The sequence below is a fragment of the Egretta garzetta genome, unplaced genomic scaffold, assembly GCF_000687185.1.
Source record: "Egretta garzetta isolate BGI_Z169 unplaced genomic scaffold, ASM68718v1 scaffold420, whole genome shotgun sequence".
Lineage (NCBI taxonomy): Eukaryota > Metazoa > Chordata > Aves > Pelecaniformes > Ardeidae > Egretta > Egretta garzetta.
This window is the reverse complement of record NW_009258386.1, coordinates 692,798-707,239: the sequence shown is the minus strand read 5'-3', so window position 1 is coordinate 707,239 and position 14,442 is coordinate 692,798. Positions and strand designations below refer to the sequence as shown.

Here is a 14,442-nt window from a genome sequence, read left to right as displayed (position 1 = left end):
TCGTAATTTTTTGTCTAGAAAGTGGTTGAGAAAGGAAACGAACGCTCAAAAGCAAGTTTTAGTGTGTTTAGTGTTAGTGTGGCATACATAACATTCAGATCCTGACAGTGTTATCTACTCATTGGTTAAACTCTTGCAGTTAAGTATCAAAGATGAAATTGAGGATGAGGAAGCAACTATTGAGGATTACATTGATGAAAAGATGAGTGACTGGGATGCACCTTCAGTTCATAAAATGTATTCAATTGCTGGTCAGTGTCTGAATGAGAAAAAGAACAGAAGGCCAGACATTAAGATGGTATGTAGCCTTTCAGACAAGAGGAGTGTGTGTGTATGTGCGTGTGTGTGGCTACAGTATTAGTTATTTATATTTCTGTCTGTTCTCTTGCAGGTCCAACAGCATCTACAAGAGATAAAAACTTGATGCATGTTTCTTCTGGTAGACAAATGTTTTTGAAATGGAGTAGACACCAGTAGCAAATATTCTATTAGTATTTAGTGTGACTTTATCAGCTTTTGTGTTTTCCAGAAATCTCTGGTCTGCACCTAAGGTGTGCTGGTGGCCTGTCACCGCTGTGCTATTTTCGTTAACTGAGCAGCCTTTTCACATATTCTTAGCCACTGGGCTCTCAACAGGAGAGAACTTTTTTTGTATTAAGAAATTGCAGTGCTGGTGCATCTTCTCCACAGCTTTTTAAATGTGTTTCTGTATTGGAATCCATTTGATTCTTTTGATTTCCAAGTATCAAGTATGTCTGCTGCAAAGGCACGTGACAGTAACAGACTGCAATGGGGTTTTTTCCTGCAAATTGTTTTCCTGATCAGGTGTACCAGACATTTTTCTATTGAAGACAACGTTAAATAGATACAAATGGCATTTATGTTGTCTTTTGGGGAAAAGACAATAGTAGTACCCATTTAAAACAAACTTTTTTCTCTTTTTAACTTGAGAGTTCATATTCATGTGAATGGACTGGTAGTGCTTGTGAATATGACTATTTTTCAGAAAGTCTTCTCGGGATTAGTTTTAGTCAGATAAATGCTGCAAGACATACTCTAGGTTGTTTTTCAGATTCAAGGATTCACAAGCAAAATAATTATCTTCCAGTGCAAATGCAAAAATACGTACGGCTTTCTTCCAGTGAGCACTGTATGATGACAAACTGTTTAATTTTTGTTCGTAGGAAGACTCGTACCTACTTTGAATATTTTACATTTTAGGAGAAGATTCCGTATGGATTATAAATACAGATGGTATATTTTCCTAAAGGGGCCAGAAAAATAATTCTAAGACCAATTCTGCATTTTCCTTAGTCAAATAATGAAGCTTTTTTTAAATGTATGTATGCATATTAATAAATAAATATTAAAATAAACTTTTAAAAATGCAACATGGAAAGTTTTCTAAAATAGAGACATTGACAGATCAAAGCTGACTAAAAATGGAATGACAGTGACTAGTAAGATTCCAGATATTTTGGACTAAGTAGGTATGGAAATACTACCATTGTCAATGAGAGAGGTTATTTGCATATAAATGGTTTTTTGCACCTCACAAATATTTCCTTGACAGTTCAGGGGTAGGAAAATAGTCTGGCTTACAGCTAAATTTGAAATTCCATGATTATCAAAGAAAGAAGAAACCTTGAGAAACAATCTGACTGCATTCGCAGATACACGTATCTTTGTAGAACGCATGTGCTTTCTAACACTTACATTTTTACCATTAGATCTCTGGCTGACAACTTATTCTGTATTGCCTTTTAAAACATAGTTTAATTCAGAAGAAAAGCATCCACCTAAACAGCTTCTAGTTTTATCGAGCATAAATTGTGAAAAGCTGTTAACATAAATAACAACTCTGCATTAAGGTTGCTTCTGCTATTAAAGCTTGGAGCCTTGGAAACAATAGGCATTTTACATTGCTTGCATTGCCGATAATAAGGTTCTGCTAACCTCCCTCTGTGGGATGAACCTGTACAGCTCTGAGCCTGGGCTGGCGGGGAAAAAAAAAGCTGCTACAAAGCTAAATCAGAATAAAACCTGCTTAAGCCCTTCTTCAGTTTTAAACATCTCGTCCAGCTGTTACATAAAGGTTTCTCATTCATGCCTGCTTTTTACTGTTCCCTGGAGCCAGAGCGCACCCACGGTGTCGTTCTGATGCACGTTTGCTGTAATAACGCCCCAGTCAGCGCTCTTTGCCTCTCGTGTGGCAGAATAATTTTGTTTATGCACCAGCCATGATGTTTGAAATATGAGGAGGATCCTCGCTACAAGCTTCTGCATTCCTGTTCTTCTGTCTTAGTAGGCCATGACTGCTTGTGGTGCTGCTGCCGGCACCTACATTTTGGCAGTAGTTTCCCCTCACTCACTGAAAATGAGGCACATTAGCTACCATTTCATAAAAGAAAAAAAAAAGTTTTGAATTCATTTAGGTAGTACTCTAGTGAGGAATGAAAACGTGAGGTGATTTGTAATTAGGTAAAGCTAGCTCACTTCCAGGGGAACTTTATTTTTTTTTTTTAAATATACAGGGTGCAAGGAGAAGGAGCTTGGAAAAGGATGAGGTCCTTATTAGCTACTATGCCTCTATCAAATTTTCTTTGATCAGTTTGTCCAGTTGCCTTTTGAGCCAACACACCTTTTACCAGCCATAGCACTTCATGTTATTGAAACAGGAAGCGTTGCCTCAGCTTTGTGTTTGGGCGGGCGGGCTGGCTGTGCGTTTTATTTAACACCCCCTGGCCAAAAGGCAAATACAACTGCTTCCACTGTTCACAGTCAGATAGAGGCCTAGCCCCTCCCCTCCTCTTATCTTGCACCTGGGCCTCTTGGAGGGACAGATTTCTTCCCGTACAGCATTTTGCGTTAAAATTATTCTCTTAAATCCTAGTTCAACAAATCTTCACATTTCCTTCTTTCATCTGCAAAATTGCCGTATCACCGATTTCCCCATGGGGATGTGTTGGCAGGACAGTTAAAAGAAAAGCCAAACCACTAAATGTTCTTTTCAGCTTGAATTTTGAGGGCATTGGGAAGACTTCAAGCAAAGCACTTCCAGTTTAGACAAAAAAAACCAGTAAATGGAACAACATCATTTGATTAGTTTAATTAGCTACCTCATGCTGAGCAAGTAACAAGCAATAGAACTGTTAAGTTACCAATCAACGACTTCAGCACTTCAAATGCACAGAAGAACTTTTTGAAGGGGCTTATTATTGAAGGCATGAAAACCTCAAGAGATGAACGCACTTGGATCCTGCCACAGGGGCCTCTGTGCTGCTGCCGTGAGGCAACAGGAAAGGAGCCGCTTCTAATGTACTGTTTTTTTTCTCCGATGGCAAAAGCCAGGAATATCCGTTCCTGCCCACCTCCCTTCTTACCCTGCAACCACTTTTTCTATACTCCCTTCTAGCCCTGTTAATTTACACATCATGATGTTAGAATACAGATCTTCTTTAAAAGAGATTATGAAATTATTCAGACAACACCAAACTAAAGCATCAATCTTTATTTATAAAGTAAATTACAAAATAGATAAGGTAAATTTAGTTAATTTTAGCATCTGAAGGTGGTTTTCATTGAATACATAGTGTAAATTAAAAGTTTCCTTTATCAATGTATTTATCCTAGTATTAGAGCAATTATTACCTTGATTAGTTTTACAACCCTCTGATAGGAGTGTTTTAAAACATCAAATTCTCCCTACCTTGCAACATAAACATTTCAAAAATAATTCCCCATCATGTTAATTTATGACTATTAAATAGCTTGTGAGTTAACTGCAAGCGGCTGCATTGCTTCTGGGCTTTATGAAGCATTTTCAACAATTTTGAGTGGACACTTTCAATTATTAAATGATCAGAGGCAGTAAAGGAGTAACGTTTGTTAATGCCCTCATTTTGTGCTGGCTCTGAACATTCATTAGCAGCAGTTGGGTTACGCGAGGCAACTACGCTGATGTAAACGTGACAGATCTCACAAAAAGGTCAGGTGCTGTTTACTGCTTCGTCAGGAGAAGAGCTACAAGAGGCCCGGAGAAGCAGTCGGCAGCGCCAGCCTTCGGACAGTTCTCTCTTAGGGGCAAGGTGAGGGGGAAACCCGCTCAGGCCGTGGCTCTCTGCTGGCTGGTCAGAGGGTTGGACACCCCCACTGAATATTTTCAAGTAAGATAACATACAATGTCTGGTTTGGGCCGAACTCTGAAGCAGCTCGTGATAAACTCCCTCATGTAATCACCTAACCAGCTCTCACCATCCTCCAAGATTAAGCTTTCTACCTCCTACCCTCATCTACCTGGGACAGCTAGGACAAAAAAAAAAAAAACAAAACACAGCATGCACGTAATTGTATCAGGTCAAACTGTTCATTATTTGAAACATTTGGTATTAAAAAGCTGAACTTGTTTACTGGCTCTAATAAGTGTAGAAATGTGTGTGCGCTCTCGGCATGGCTGACAGGTGGGCAGGAATACTAAATTCAAACACAAAACCCTCTAGCAGTAATTTTTAACTGCTACACTCAAAGGTTTTCCTTAGAAAAAACCACCCCAAACCAAACACCAAAGTGAATTGGGTGTGCTGAAAAGATTCAGAGTTCAACTAAAAATACACTTAATTACAGTGCACAATGAGCTGCACACACATCAGCCACGTTTAAAATACGATGACACTTGCCCGACAGGTAGTACCATAGAAGAAACACCCCAAAGATCAGCTCCTTGCCCTAGAGGGAGAAGGCAAGAGGCAGTGGAAGAACATGGTAGTGAAGGGCGAGCAGGGGGTTAGCTGGGGATCAAGAGCTGTCGAATTGCATCGATGTAGTGTATGAGATTAAATGAAAAAAGCAGAGGTCTCAAATTTCTACTGTGTATAAAAAAAAAAAAACAACACAGTAAACCCAACAACTATTGCAATTTTCAAATTATATAGTGCAATCTCAGACGTCAATGACAAGCTAGTGTCTCCAAACAAAATAATATAGAAGATCAAACAAATTTTATCATGAACTAGTAGTGTCAAAGCAGGTTAAAATCTTATCTTCCACCAGGTAAACACGTGGTTCAGCTACGTAACGTGTACACCCAGCGCCTATGATAATATGCAGTGAAGTGAGACTTGCAACTCCCATGTAGCTTTAAAAAAAATAATAATTGAAAAAAACCGCAAAGCTTACATGGAAGACACTAAAAAGCAAGTCCCCACTGGGGAATACAATCTATCCACTAGCATTTGCCTCATTGCACAATTTTAAATATTTAAGGTCATTCAATACTTGATTTTCATATCTAATTCTTCTTTAATCCACTTACTAATCTATTCTTCCTCTTCCTATTAAACACACTACTCATGGTTCAATCAAGTTTAGACTATTCTCGCTGATTTTAGGATTTTGGAGAAGGGGAGGGGGGAAAAAAGAAAAAAAAATAAAAAAGGTCAAAATCCTAACTGGGTGCTGCCAGCAGTTGTAGAAGACCTAGCTGGATTTTGTTACAGATTTAAGTTACTATTAAAGTTCAAACATTTAGGAAAAGTAATTTTCAGAATACCTTGAAAGTTAAAATCGCAGCTGATACTGCAAACACACTAGAATCTCAAGAGTAACTCACCATTATGAAGCAAGTCCATTTCAATTTTTACTGAATTTACACAGTTTTAGATCCAAGTGTACAGATAATCCATTATTTATTAGTAACTTTTAAGCATATTGCTTTGAAAGCAGCTCCATAATCTACCGAGTATCCTAACTCATGCACTTTTAATCGCCTTTTACTTGGTCATTCAGTACTTAGTATGTAGGCCTTACAAGTGGTATAGAAGTCTGGACAAGCTATAGTGGTTTTATGTCAGATTTCTTTAACAGACAATTCCACAAAATTAGTTATAAATTTGAAATGACCACTGTGCTTTTGCATAGGAAAATATCCAGCTATTCCTGAACACTTACGGTAATTGATGGGTAACTGGTTTTAGTTTACCTTTTCTATTAAACAAAACAAAACAACAACAAAACCCAACAAGGTATCATGTCAAAACCAGAAAAAAAACCTCCTGTTGTACTACTGTCCATAAGAGCTACAAGCAAAAATAAAGATTTATCTGGGCCGATGCTATATAGTCCTTCAGTTCTCCTCACGGAGTAAGTAGTAGGGGCTTCAAGAGGCTACTTCGTGGGAATACAGGTTTGTTATCTAGGCATACAGCTGCAGCTTACCCACAGAATACGTGGGCTTAATAGTCTTACGTCTGCAAAGTTTATGATTGCATGTACAGCTATTAAATAATGGATTCTAGTTTAAAATAAAGGGGTACTAGCTTAGTTTTCCTCTTCTAGCTTTAACATAATTAGCTCTTCCACATGTCATAAAACATGGTGAACAGAAATATAATCATGTAACAATATAAAAAAGTGTTGAGGTCAGAAGAGTAAAAAGAGCTTTTTTTTTTTTCCCTAGCAACTACAAATGGAATGATTTCAGTTCATTACCAAAAGCCAGCATTTCATTTCTTACTGTAGTATTTTATAACAAACACAAATAACAGTTTCTAATCACTGGGCGTTTCAGTCTCTGCTGGACCTCTAATCAGTCTTCGTATTCCCCTCTTCCCTGCAGGACCTCTTGGTTTAGCAAAACTTTGTTTGTGAGCGTGTTGTTTTGGATGAACCTCTTCATAGAGAAAGTCAGCAGTTAGCTCATCACCATTATCTATTTCGATCTGGGAAAAAAACCCAACATTTATCATAGTCATCTTAAAGACATATTTAAAAACATTTAGAAATTTTGCTGAAGCTCTAAATGCTATATTAGAACCATATGTGCAATAATGTTCAGTCCAGCATGAAATGTTCTCCAACTTGTGCCTAATGCCCTCAGCAATCTTGGATAGTTTTTCTGAGAATCCACCATACTCTTACCAGGATTAAGTGTGATTTGACTTAAATATTTTTCCTGAAATATAAGCACAACTGCACAGTACATATGCCAAGAAACTTCCTCTGTCCCAGGCTTTAGCTGTACATGTGGACAGACTTTTTAGCAGGGCCGGTTGTGACAAGACAAGGGGTAATGGTTTTAAACTAAAAGAGGGTAGATTCAGACTAGATACAAGGAGGAAATTTCTTACAATGAGGGTGGTGAAACACTGGAATGGGTTGCCCAGGGAGGCAGTAGATGCCCCAACCCTGGAAACATACCAAGGCCAGGTTGGAGGGGGCTCTGAGCAACCTGATCTGGTTGAAGATGTCCCTGCTTGTTGCAGGGGGGTTGGACTAGATGACCTTTAAAGGTCCCTTCCAACCCACACTATTCTATGATTCTAATATTAACGAGGAGTACACATTCCATGTGGAAACGAGTGCTTATTTACTCCTCTATAAAGTAACTTCCTTAATAAAAGAAAGCAGCACGCGATCTTTCAGAACTACAATTTCCTTTCTTTATACTCCTCTCTAAAATAAAAAATTTTCATTTTCCCAACATAATCACCACATTTTAAGAATTAAAGTATTTCACTAGAACGTGCTTTAAACAGTAATTGTAAAAGCAACGTGCATACATGTCTCTTGAGACAGAAGGGGAGGAGTACAAACAGCTTATATGATTAGCTGGCTACTGCAACTAATCAAGTATTCAAGCCAGGGAAGAGCTAAAATAAATTTAATGAACAAAAAAAAGGGGGGGGGGGCTTGGTTTTTAAAATTTACGCATATAAACCTGAATGGAAAGAAAGTACTGTTCTCAAGCCAAACCCCACTGTTTTGAATTGCAGGAATTTAGAATTCAGAGAAATGCTTTGGCCCTGCTCTGCTGAGCATTCAGCACTTCATGGCCTGCCAACTATAGCACTTGATGGACTTGCCAACCACGGTATTGCTGTTATAAGTACATGCTTCAGAAATATGTCAACGGGAATTCCAGGAGTCACACTGTGCATTTATTTCATTATAGAAAGGAAATTTCTGAGAAATAATGACATATAAAAACATGAAGTGATAATCTACTTAAGTCATGTCACCACAGTAAAAATGGTTAGTGTTAACTCTGCTATTTTTTAGGTATACATAATCCCCACAGAAACCAAGCCTCAAAGTTCTTCTAAATTTACAGCACAAGTGTTAGGAATGTAGGTCACATATTCCACAGACAGACCATTCCTATGGACTGTGCTCTGGAGGTGAGAAGCAACCTACTCCTTATGTAAAATCTACACAATGTGAAAAGATCAGCTTACTTGCAAATCCTTGTTTGCCCCATCAAGGACTCCTAAGATAGCAGTTCCAGAACTGGAGCTTGAAATTACTTTGAGAATCCTTAAATAACCTTGGCTTTAAAGGAATTTAGTGTTTGACAACAGCAATGTGTTGTGTCCAAAATATGACAGACTTTTTAGTAAGAAATCACATTACTTCTGAATAGTCCTTCAAAGTGCTCTCAAACACTCCCTTGATGCACAAGGATATGTTTATTAAAGCTGTGAAAGTGTAGAAATTATGAACCAGAGAAAAGCTTTCATGACTTAACTTTGTATCTGAAGCTTCATCAACAAGTATTTCTAGTTCAGTACAAACTTCAATAGTTATACAACACTTTTCGTTGCTTGCAGAAGGTGGTGGCAGACAACTAAATACTAAGAAGGGAGCAGAGGGATGGAGAAAATACCAGTATACCAAGTGTACTTACCTTTCTAATTATCTGCATCCACAACTGTCCTTCTACAATTTCTAACAGTGGACTTTTGCAACTGGAGTAGAGCATTCGTTCTCGTATACTACAGGTATACCCTGGCATAGAGTAGATGAAAACTGCAAGAAAAAAAACCACAAATGAGACCATAACTACACTCCATCAAAACCTGCATCATAAAATCATTTACAGCAGAGAGGCATTGCAAATCAACTATGAAGTCTGAAAGGGAAAAATGTAACACAATTCTGGATCCTTTTTGCTTCAGCAAGTGTTTCATTTCAAGTGGGGGATCAGAGAATGGCCAGTATCATTATGTTTTCACATGACAACTGATTCATGGGTGTTCATAATCAAAAGGAATAGCTCGCTACTTTCTAACCATAAGGACTCTTCACAAGTCAGTTTCACAACCAAATGACTCTGAAATTTATGCTCATGCTGACAGATTACTTTTATGACACATCTTTCTCTCTGCCTCAAAATTACTGAAGTACTTGAAACAAGCCAATGAAATTTCATATTGGGAAATTTTCTCATACCTATGGATTCCAAATAGTCTCCTTCATGGGCATGCTTGTACAGGAAAAAGTGGTAACGCGCAGCATCCTTTGGAATTCTTTTTGGCAAGTCCTTAAGTTCAGTATGAAGTGTGTTGGCCAAAACAATAGTTTCATTTTTCATATCAATTTGCTGTTAACAAAGAAAACATGAGCATAGTTAATACACAGAAAGCAAACCACAGAACATGACAGGATGGAAAAAAATACTGAATTAATCTAATACAGAATGGTTATTTATCAGTGTACGTCATCAATGCACATTGCTTAATGTGCAGGTAATCTATTTTATACTTACTATTAAAGAATAGTTAAAGTATTTTATACTTGCCAGTTGTACATAATTCAGTTTCTTATTTTTCAATTTCTCCAAAGCCTGAATAGCTTCTTTAGCAATGGGGAATGCTACTCCTTGCAATGTTTGGTGTTTGGTATCTACACCAACATCCGTCTGTACCTGGAACACAAGTCAATTGAGACGTAAAGAGAAACCTTTGCGAGTATTTGTTTGATTTCATATAGTAGCTGACAATGCATTGCATATGGTTACACACAGAATTAGCAGTAGGTGTTCTGAGAATAAACTACCCTAAACCATCATCCCCATATACAACAGACTTGCATTTTTTAATTTACAGGTCATGTTTGCTTGCTTACGTCTAAACAGTTTCATACCTCTGAAACAACTAGCTTTGCAGAGCCGACAGAATCATCAGAGGGAAAACAGGCTCAAATTTCAGTAAAGAAGCTCTAAGTTAAATTCTGGTATAAAGATACAATAAGCCAGGAGAAAAGAGCTTGATTTTCATATGCTGTGTTACGCTTTTGAACTGACAATATTGCTTATAAACTTTGTTGTATCTTGAAAAATTTTAGATCAAAACATGCAAATGTCATTTCTAGGGAGTCAAAATTTTTGGAGGAAGATAGAGAAATTATATCTTATGAGAAAAACAGATCTTCTTGAAGGAAAATTTAGCAACTTCCCTCCCTTCCTGCTTTAATACGCTCCCCCCAAAAGCCTATGCCAAAAAGAAAGCAAACGAAACAACCAAACAAAATCTTAAGTTTTTAATTCTAGAAGACTAACACAAAGTAAAAAAAAATCCAGGGTAACTGCAAGCTAGACAGTTGTTCATAAATTATGTCAGTCACAAATTATTTGAGAGAAAACAATAGTTATTTTAAAGCCATTGTTCAAGAATTTATGTTTATCTTAATATTCATGCAGTTTCTCTCAAAACAGGCTCTGGCCTCCAGTTTTCCCAAGTCTGAACTTATTGTCTAAGTATTAGCTTTTGGATATATTGACTTCCTTTTATAATTTCACAAGTACACTTAAGATCGGTGATGAAGCAGCAAGTCAGAAAAATGTAAAAAATGGGAAGTGTGGGTCTTAGATCTATCAACTAGAAGATGTTCGGCTTTAATTAAAGAGAGATGCTAATGAAATATGAAACAAACTGATTAAAAAAATAAAAAACAAAGATATTTGGAGCAACACTAAATTATACTCCACATTTTAAGAACAGCTTGTCAACAAGGAAAGGGGAGAAGAAAGCAGGTGGAAGAGCTTACATTTGTATAAAGATTGATCTATTAGTGAAAAAGGTTATATAAAAAATATTGCAAAGTATATCTGCATAAAAGCCTGATAAATAAACATAAGATAGGCATCACAAAAAAAATAAACTGTAATAAAAAACCGTACTATATAAACCATATTAAAATACAAGTAGAAAAAAAACCCCAAACATAAAAAACAGCTGTAAAGTGTGGGGACAGGCAATGGAAGAGAGTAACCCAGCATAACTTCAGATTTAAGAAAATGAACAAAATCTACTTATCCATACTGCAACATATTTCAGACCATTAAAGTAAAACAAAACCACCTAAGTCACTTAGAGATTTTAAATTCACACCAGTTTTAAACTAGAACAGGGTAGGTTCAGGCTAGAGGTAAGGAAGAAATTTTTTACAATGAGGGTGGTAAAACACTGGAACAGGTTGCCCAGAGAGGTAGTGGAGGCCCCATCCCTGGAAACATTCAAGGCCAGGTTGGATGGGGCTCTGAGCAATCTGATCTAGTTAGCAGTGTCCCTGCTCACTGCAGGGGGGTTGGACTAGATGACCACTAGTGGTCCCTTCCAACCCTAAACATTCTATGATTCTATGATTCTATAAGATGTGATGGCTGCTGAGTGGTGGATAAAATGGCAGATGAAATTTCCTGTACGTGTAAAGGAACATACGCCAGAGGGAAAAAAACCCCTCTTTTCTACATGTATGGTGATGGGGCAAGACCTTGCAGGTCACACTGAGCATCCCTGAAACTATAAACCCAGTGGCCAGTCTTGGCAAAAAAAACCCCAAACAAAATAAAAACACCCTAACACTCCCCACCCACAAATGAAATGTTACGAGTTGTTAGAAAAAGAGAACAGAACACATCATTACGCACTGTAGATATCAGTAACATGCCTGCATCTTGAATACCACATGCAGTTCTGCCTTCCCCATCCCTCCACCTCATAAAATACAGAGCAGAACTGGAAAAACTGCAGAAAAAAGTGAAAGGATCAGAAGTATGGAGTGCCTTCTTTGGAAGGAAAACCAACCTAGATTAGGACTCTTCAGCCCAGAAGAGAGAACTGATAAGGAATACAACAGAGGGCCATGGATATAGAATCATAGAATGGTTTGGGTTGGAAGGGACCTTTAGAGGTCACCTAGCCCAACCCCCTGCAGTGAGCAGGGACATCTTCAACCAGATCAGGTTGCTAAGAGCCCTGCCCAACCTGACCCTGAATATTTCCAGGGATGGGGCATGTGCCAGCTCTCTGGGCAACCTATTCCAGTGTTTCACCACCCTCATTGTAAGAAATTTCCTCCTTGTATCTAGTCTGAATCTATGCCCTTTTAGTTTAAAACCATTACCTGTTGTCCTATCGCTACAGGCCCTGCTAAAAAGTCTGCCCCATCTTTCTTACAAGGCTCCTTTAAGTATTGGAAGGCTGCAGTAAGGTCTCCTCAGAGCCTTCTCTTCTCCAGGCTGAATAACCCCAACTCTCTCCTCACAGGAGAGGTGTTCCATCCCTCTGATCATTTCTGTGGCCCTCCTCTGGACCCGCTTCAACAGGTCCACGTCTTTCCTGTGCTGACTCCAGAGCTGGATGCAGCACTCCAGGTGGGGTCTCACCAGAGTGGAGTAGAGGGGCAGAATCGCCTCCCTTGACCTGCTTCTTTCTATGCAGCTTCCTTCTATGCAGCCCAGGATACAGTTGGCTTTCTGGGATACCTTTGGCTTTATCAAAGGGGAGGGGGAAACTGAGGAATGACTTAATGACTTTTCTCTGCCTTTCCCACACAATCTGTAGGGATAAACTAGTAGATAGCAGGAAGTGGTTCTTTACATAGTACTTTGTCAAACTGTGGAATACACTTCCATAGGATCTGTGGCCAACAGAAACTTTACATGGATTTAGAAAACCAACAAGAATAGATGATGGATTAAAAACCCATTAAGAACATCATTGTTGCTCAGGATGATCCCTGTCTGGAAATGGTGAGGCAACAGAAGAGTATTCAAGGGAATTACCATGGCTGCCTTGCCCTGCTCTTACGCCGTTCCTAAATTTCTGCTTTTGTTCACTCTGGGACTTGACGGCAGACTAGGTGATCCTTTGATCTGACCCAGTAAAATATTTCATAAGGTAATTATGAAAGAATATACATACGGAAAACTTTTTTTTTTTTTCCTTTAAATCAGAAAGCTTTTAGTTTTCTGAGTCTAATTACAGGCTTCATAGTTTTGAAACAATGAAGAGAGAAATGACATAAGTTAATGTATTGCAAGATGCTTCAAACAAAGCCGAAATGGCACCAACCTACAGTTTATGTATCTCTGAAAAGTACAGTTATTGCTGCTGAAGTTTCATAATAGCACATAAGTTTTTAATCTGTATGAATCAGCTGTTAAACACAATGTATGTACTGCATAAGAGATAATACTAATACCAGAAGTGATCATTGATACCACAGAAGTTTTACATTCATTAGTGTTGTTTTGGGTTTTTTTTAAAGATGTTCAAGTAAAATGCAGTGTTTGATGATGACGAATGCATTTCTATATTGGATTAATCAAAATTAGACATGGAAAATAACAAAAGACACCACTAAAAAAAAAGTCAATAAACAACAAAGTTGCAGCAAAAGCACAGAACAGTGAAAACATTAGAGAAGACAAAGAGCTGCATTTAACACGATGGTTTGCTGGCACCCAGCTGCAGAAACAAACCATATTTCAAACACATGTACCATGGTTGTAAAATACAAGCCTAAAGAACTAGTAAGATCAGCACATGACCTATTTTAAATCATGTCTGAACACAAACAGTGATCAAGTGAAGGAAAAATGCGAGAAAGGAATCCTCTGAAATTTTTCAGTCACTAACTAGCTGGCAATCATCAAATTATTTGGTTAAAGGCATTTGTTAGAGGCTTTTCTGTAAAGCACTTGTAGCAAAAGGAAATCGGTCTCTTAAAATGACTGGCTACTTGTTTTGGATTTCTGTTTTATTTTTATTGGAATTCCATTCACCTTCTCTTAGTCTTAAAGACAAATGCAGTGGTGCTGGAAGCTAAGTACATTTCCTCTAGGGACAAGGCTGCTGAAATGCTCCTGGCAACAATTCATTGCAACACTTGCTATTTTGTGTTTTCTCTACAATTTCTGCCACCATGGGAAGTGTATGTTGGCAATCACAGAATGGTTGAGGTTGGAATGCACCTCTGGAAGTCACCTTGGCCAACCACACTGCTCAAGCAGGGCCACCTAGGGGCAGTTGCCCAGGTCTCTGTCCAGATGGCTTTTGAATATCTCCAAAATGGAGACTCCACAACCTCTCTGATCAACTTCTGCCAGTGCTCAGTCACTCTTCACAATGAAGCATATCCAGTGATATTAAAAGCATGATAAGGGTCAAAGTTGCAACAATTAAGCTCTGCAGTTCTGAGGCATCTGACTTGGACATTAGGCCTTACAAACTCAGCAAGATCATGCCACTTCAACTCCAGCCACCATCACCCTGTAATCTCAACTCATTGAGAGATAAATTTACATTCTCATCCACTCACACCTTATGAAACTTTCTATTTTCTGTTCTGCCCTTTTTTATCCTAGAAAGGCTTTTTCCCTAC

At 38.2% G+C, this 14,442-nt stretch overlaps 2 protein-coding genes across 6 annotated transcripts in view; one reads left to right on the top strand and one right to left on the bottom strand.

Annotated features, from left to right (window-relative positions):
* The window catches only part of IRAK4 (interleukin 1 receptor associated kinase 4), a 13,338-nt gene extending 12,004 nt beyond the window's left edge, over positions 1–1,334 (top strand). For 4 of the 5 annotated variants that reach the window (XM_009642256.2, XM_035897757.1, XM_035897773.1 and 1 more), the window contains 2 exons: positions 140–298; positions 392–1,334. In XM_009642256.2, the coding sequence (XP_009640551.1) occupies positions 140–298; positions 392–424 (192 nt within the window). In that variant the 3' untranslated portion in view covers positions 425–1,334. The remainder of the gene's footprint in view (positions 1–139; positions 299–391) is intronic. The other variant, XM_035897780.1, reaches the window with a different exon arrangement.
* Positions 1,335–6,545: 5,211 nt separating this feature from the next.
* TWF1 (twinfilin actin binding protein 1) overlaps positions 6,546–14,442 on the bottom strand; it is an 18,868-nt gene continuing 10,971 nt past the window's right edge. Inside the window, exons 6-9 of the mRNA XM_009642301.2 lie at positions 9,575–9,700; positions 9,226–9,376; positions 8,681–8,802; positions 6,546–6,716 (exon numbers count right to left, since the gene is read on the bottom strand). Of these exons, the coding sequence (XP_009640596.1) occupies positions 6,546–6,716; positions 8,681–8,802; positions 9,226–9,376; positions 9,575–9,700 (570 nt within the window). The remainder of the gene's footprint in view (positions 6,717–8,680; positions 8,803–9,225; positions 9,377–9,574; positions 9,701–14,442) is intronic.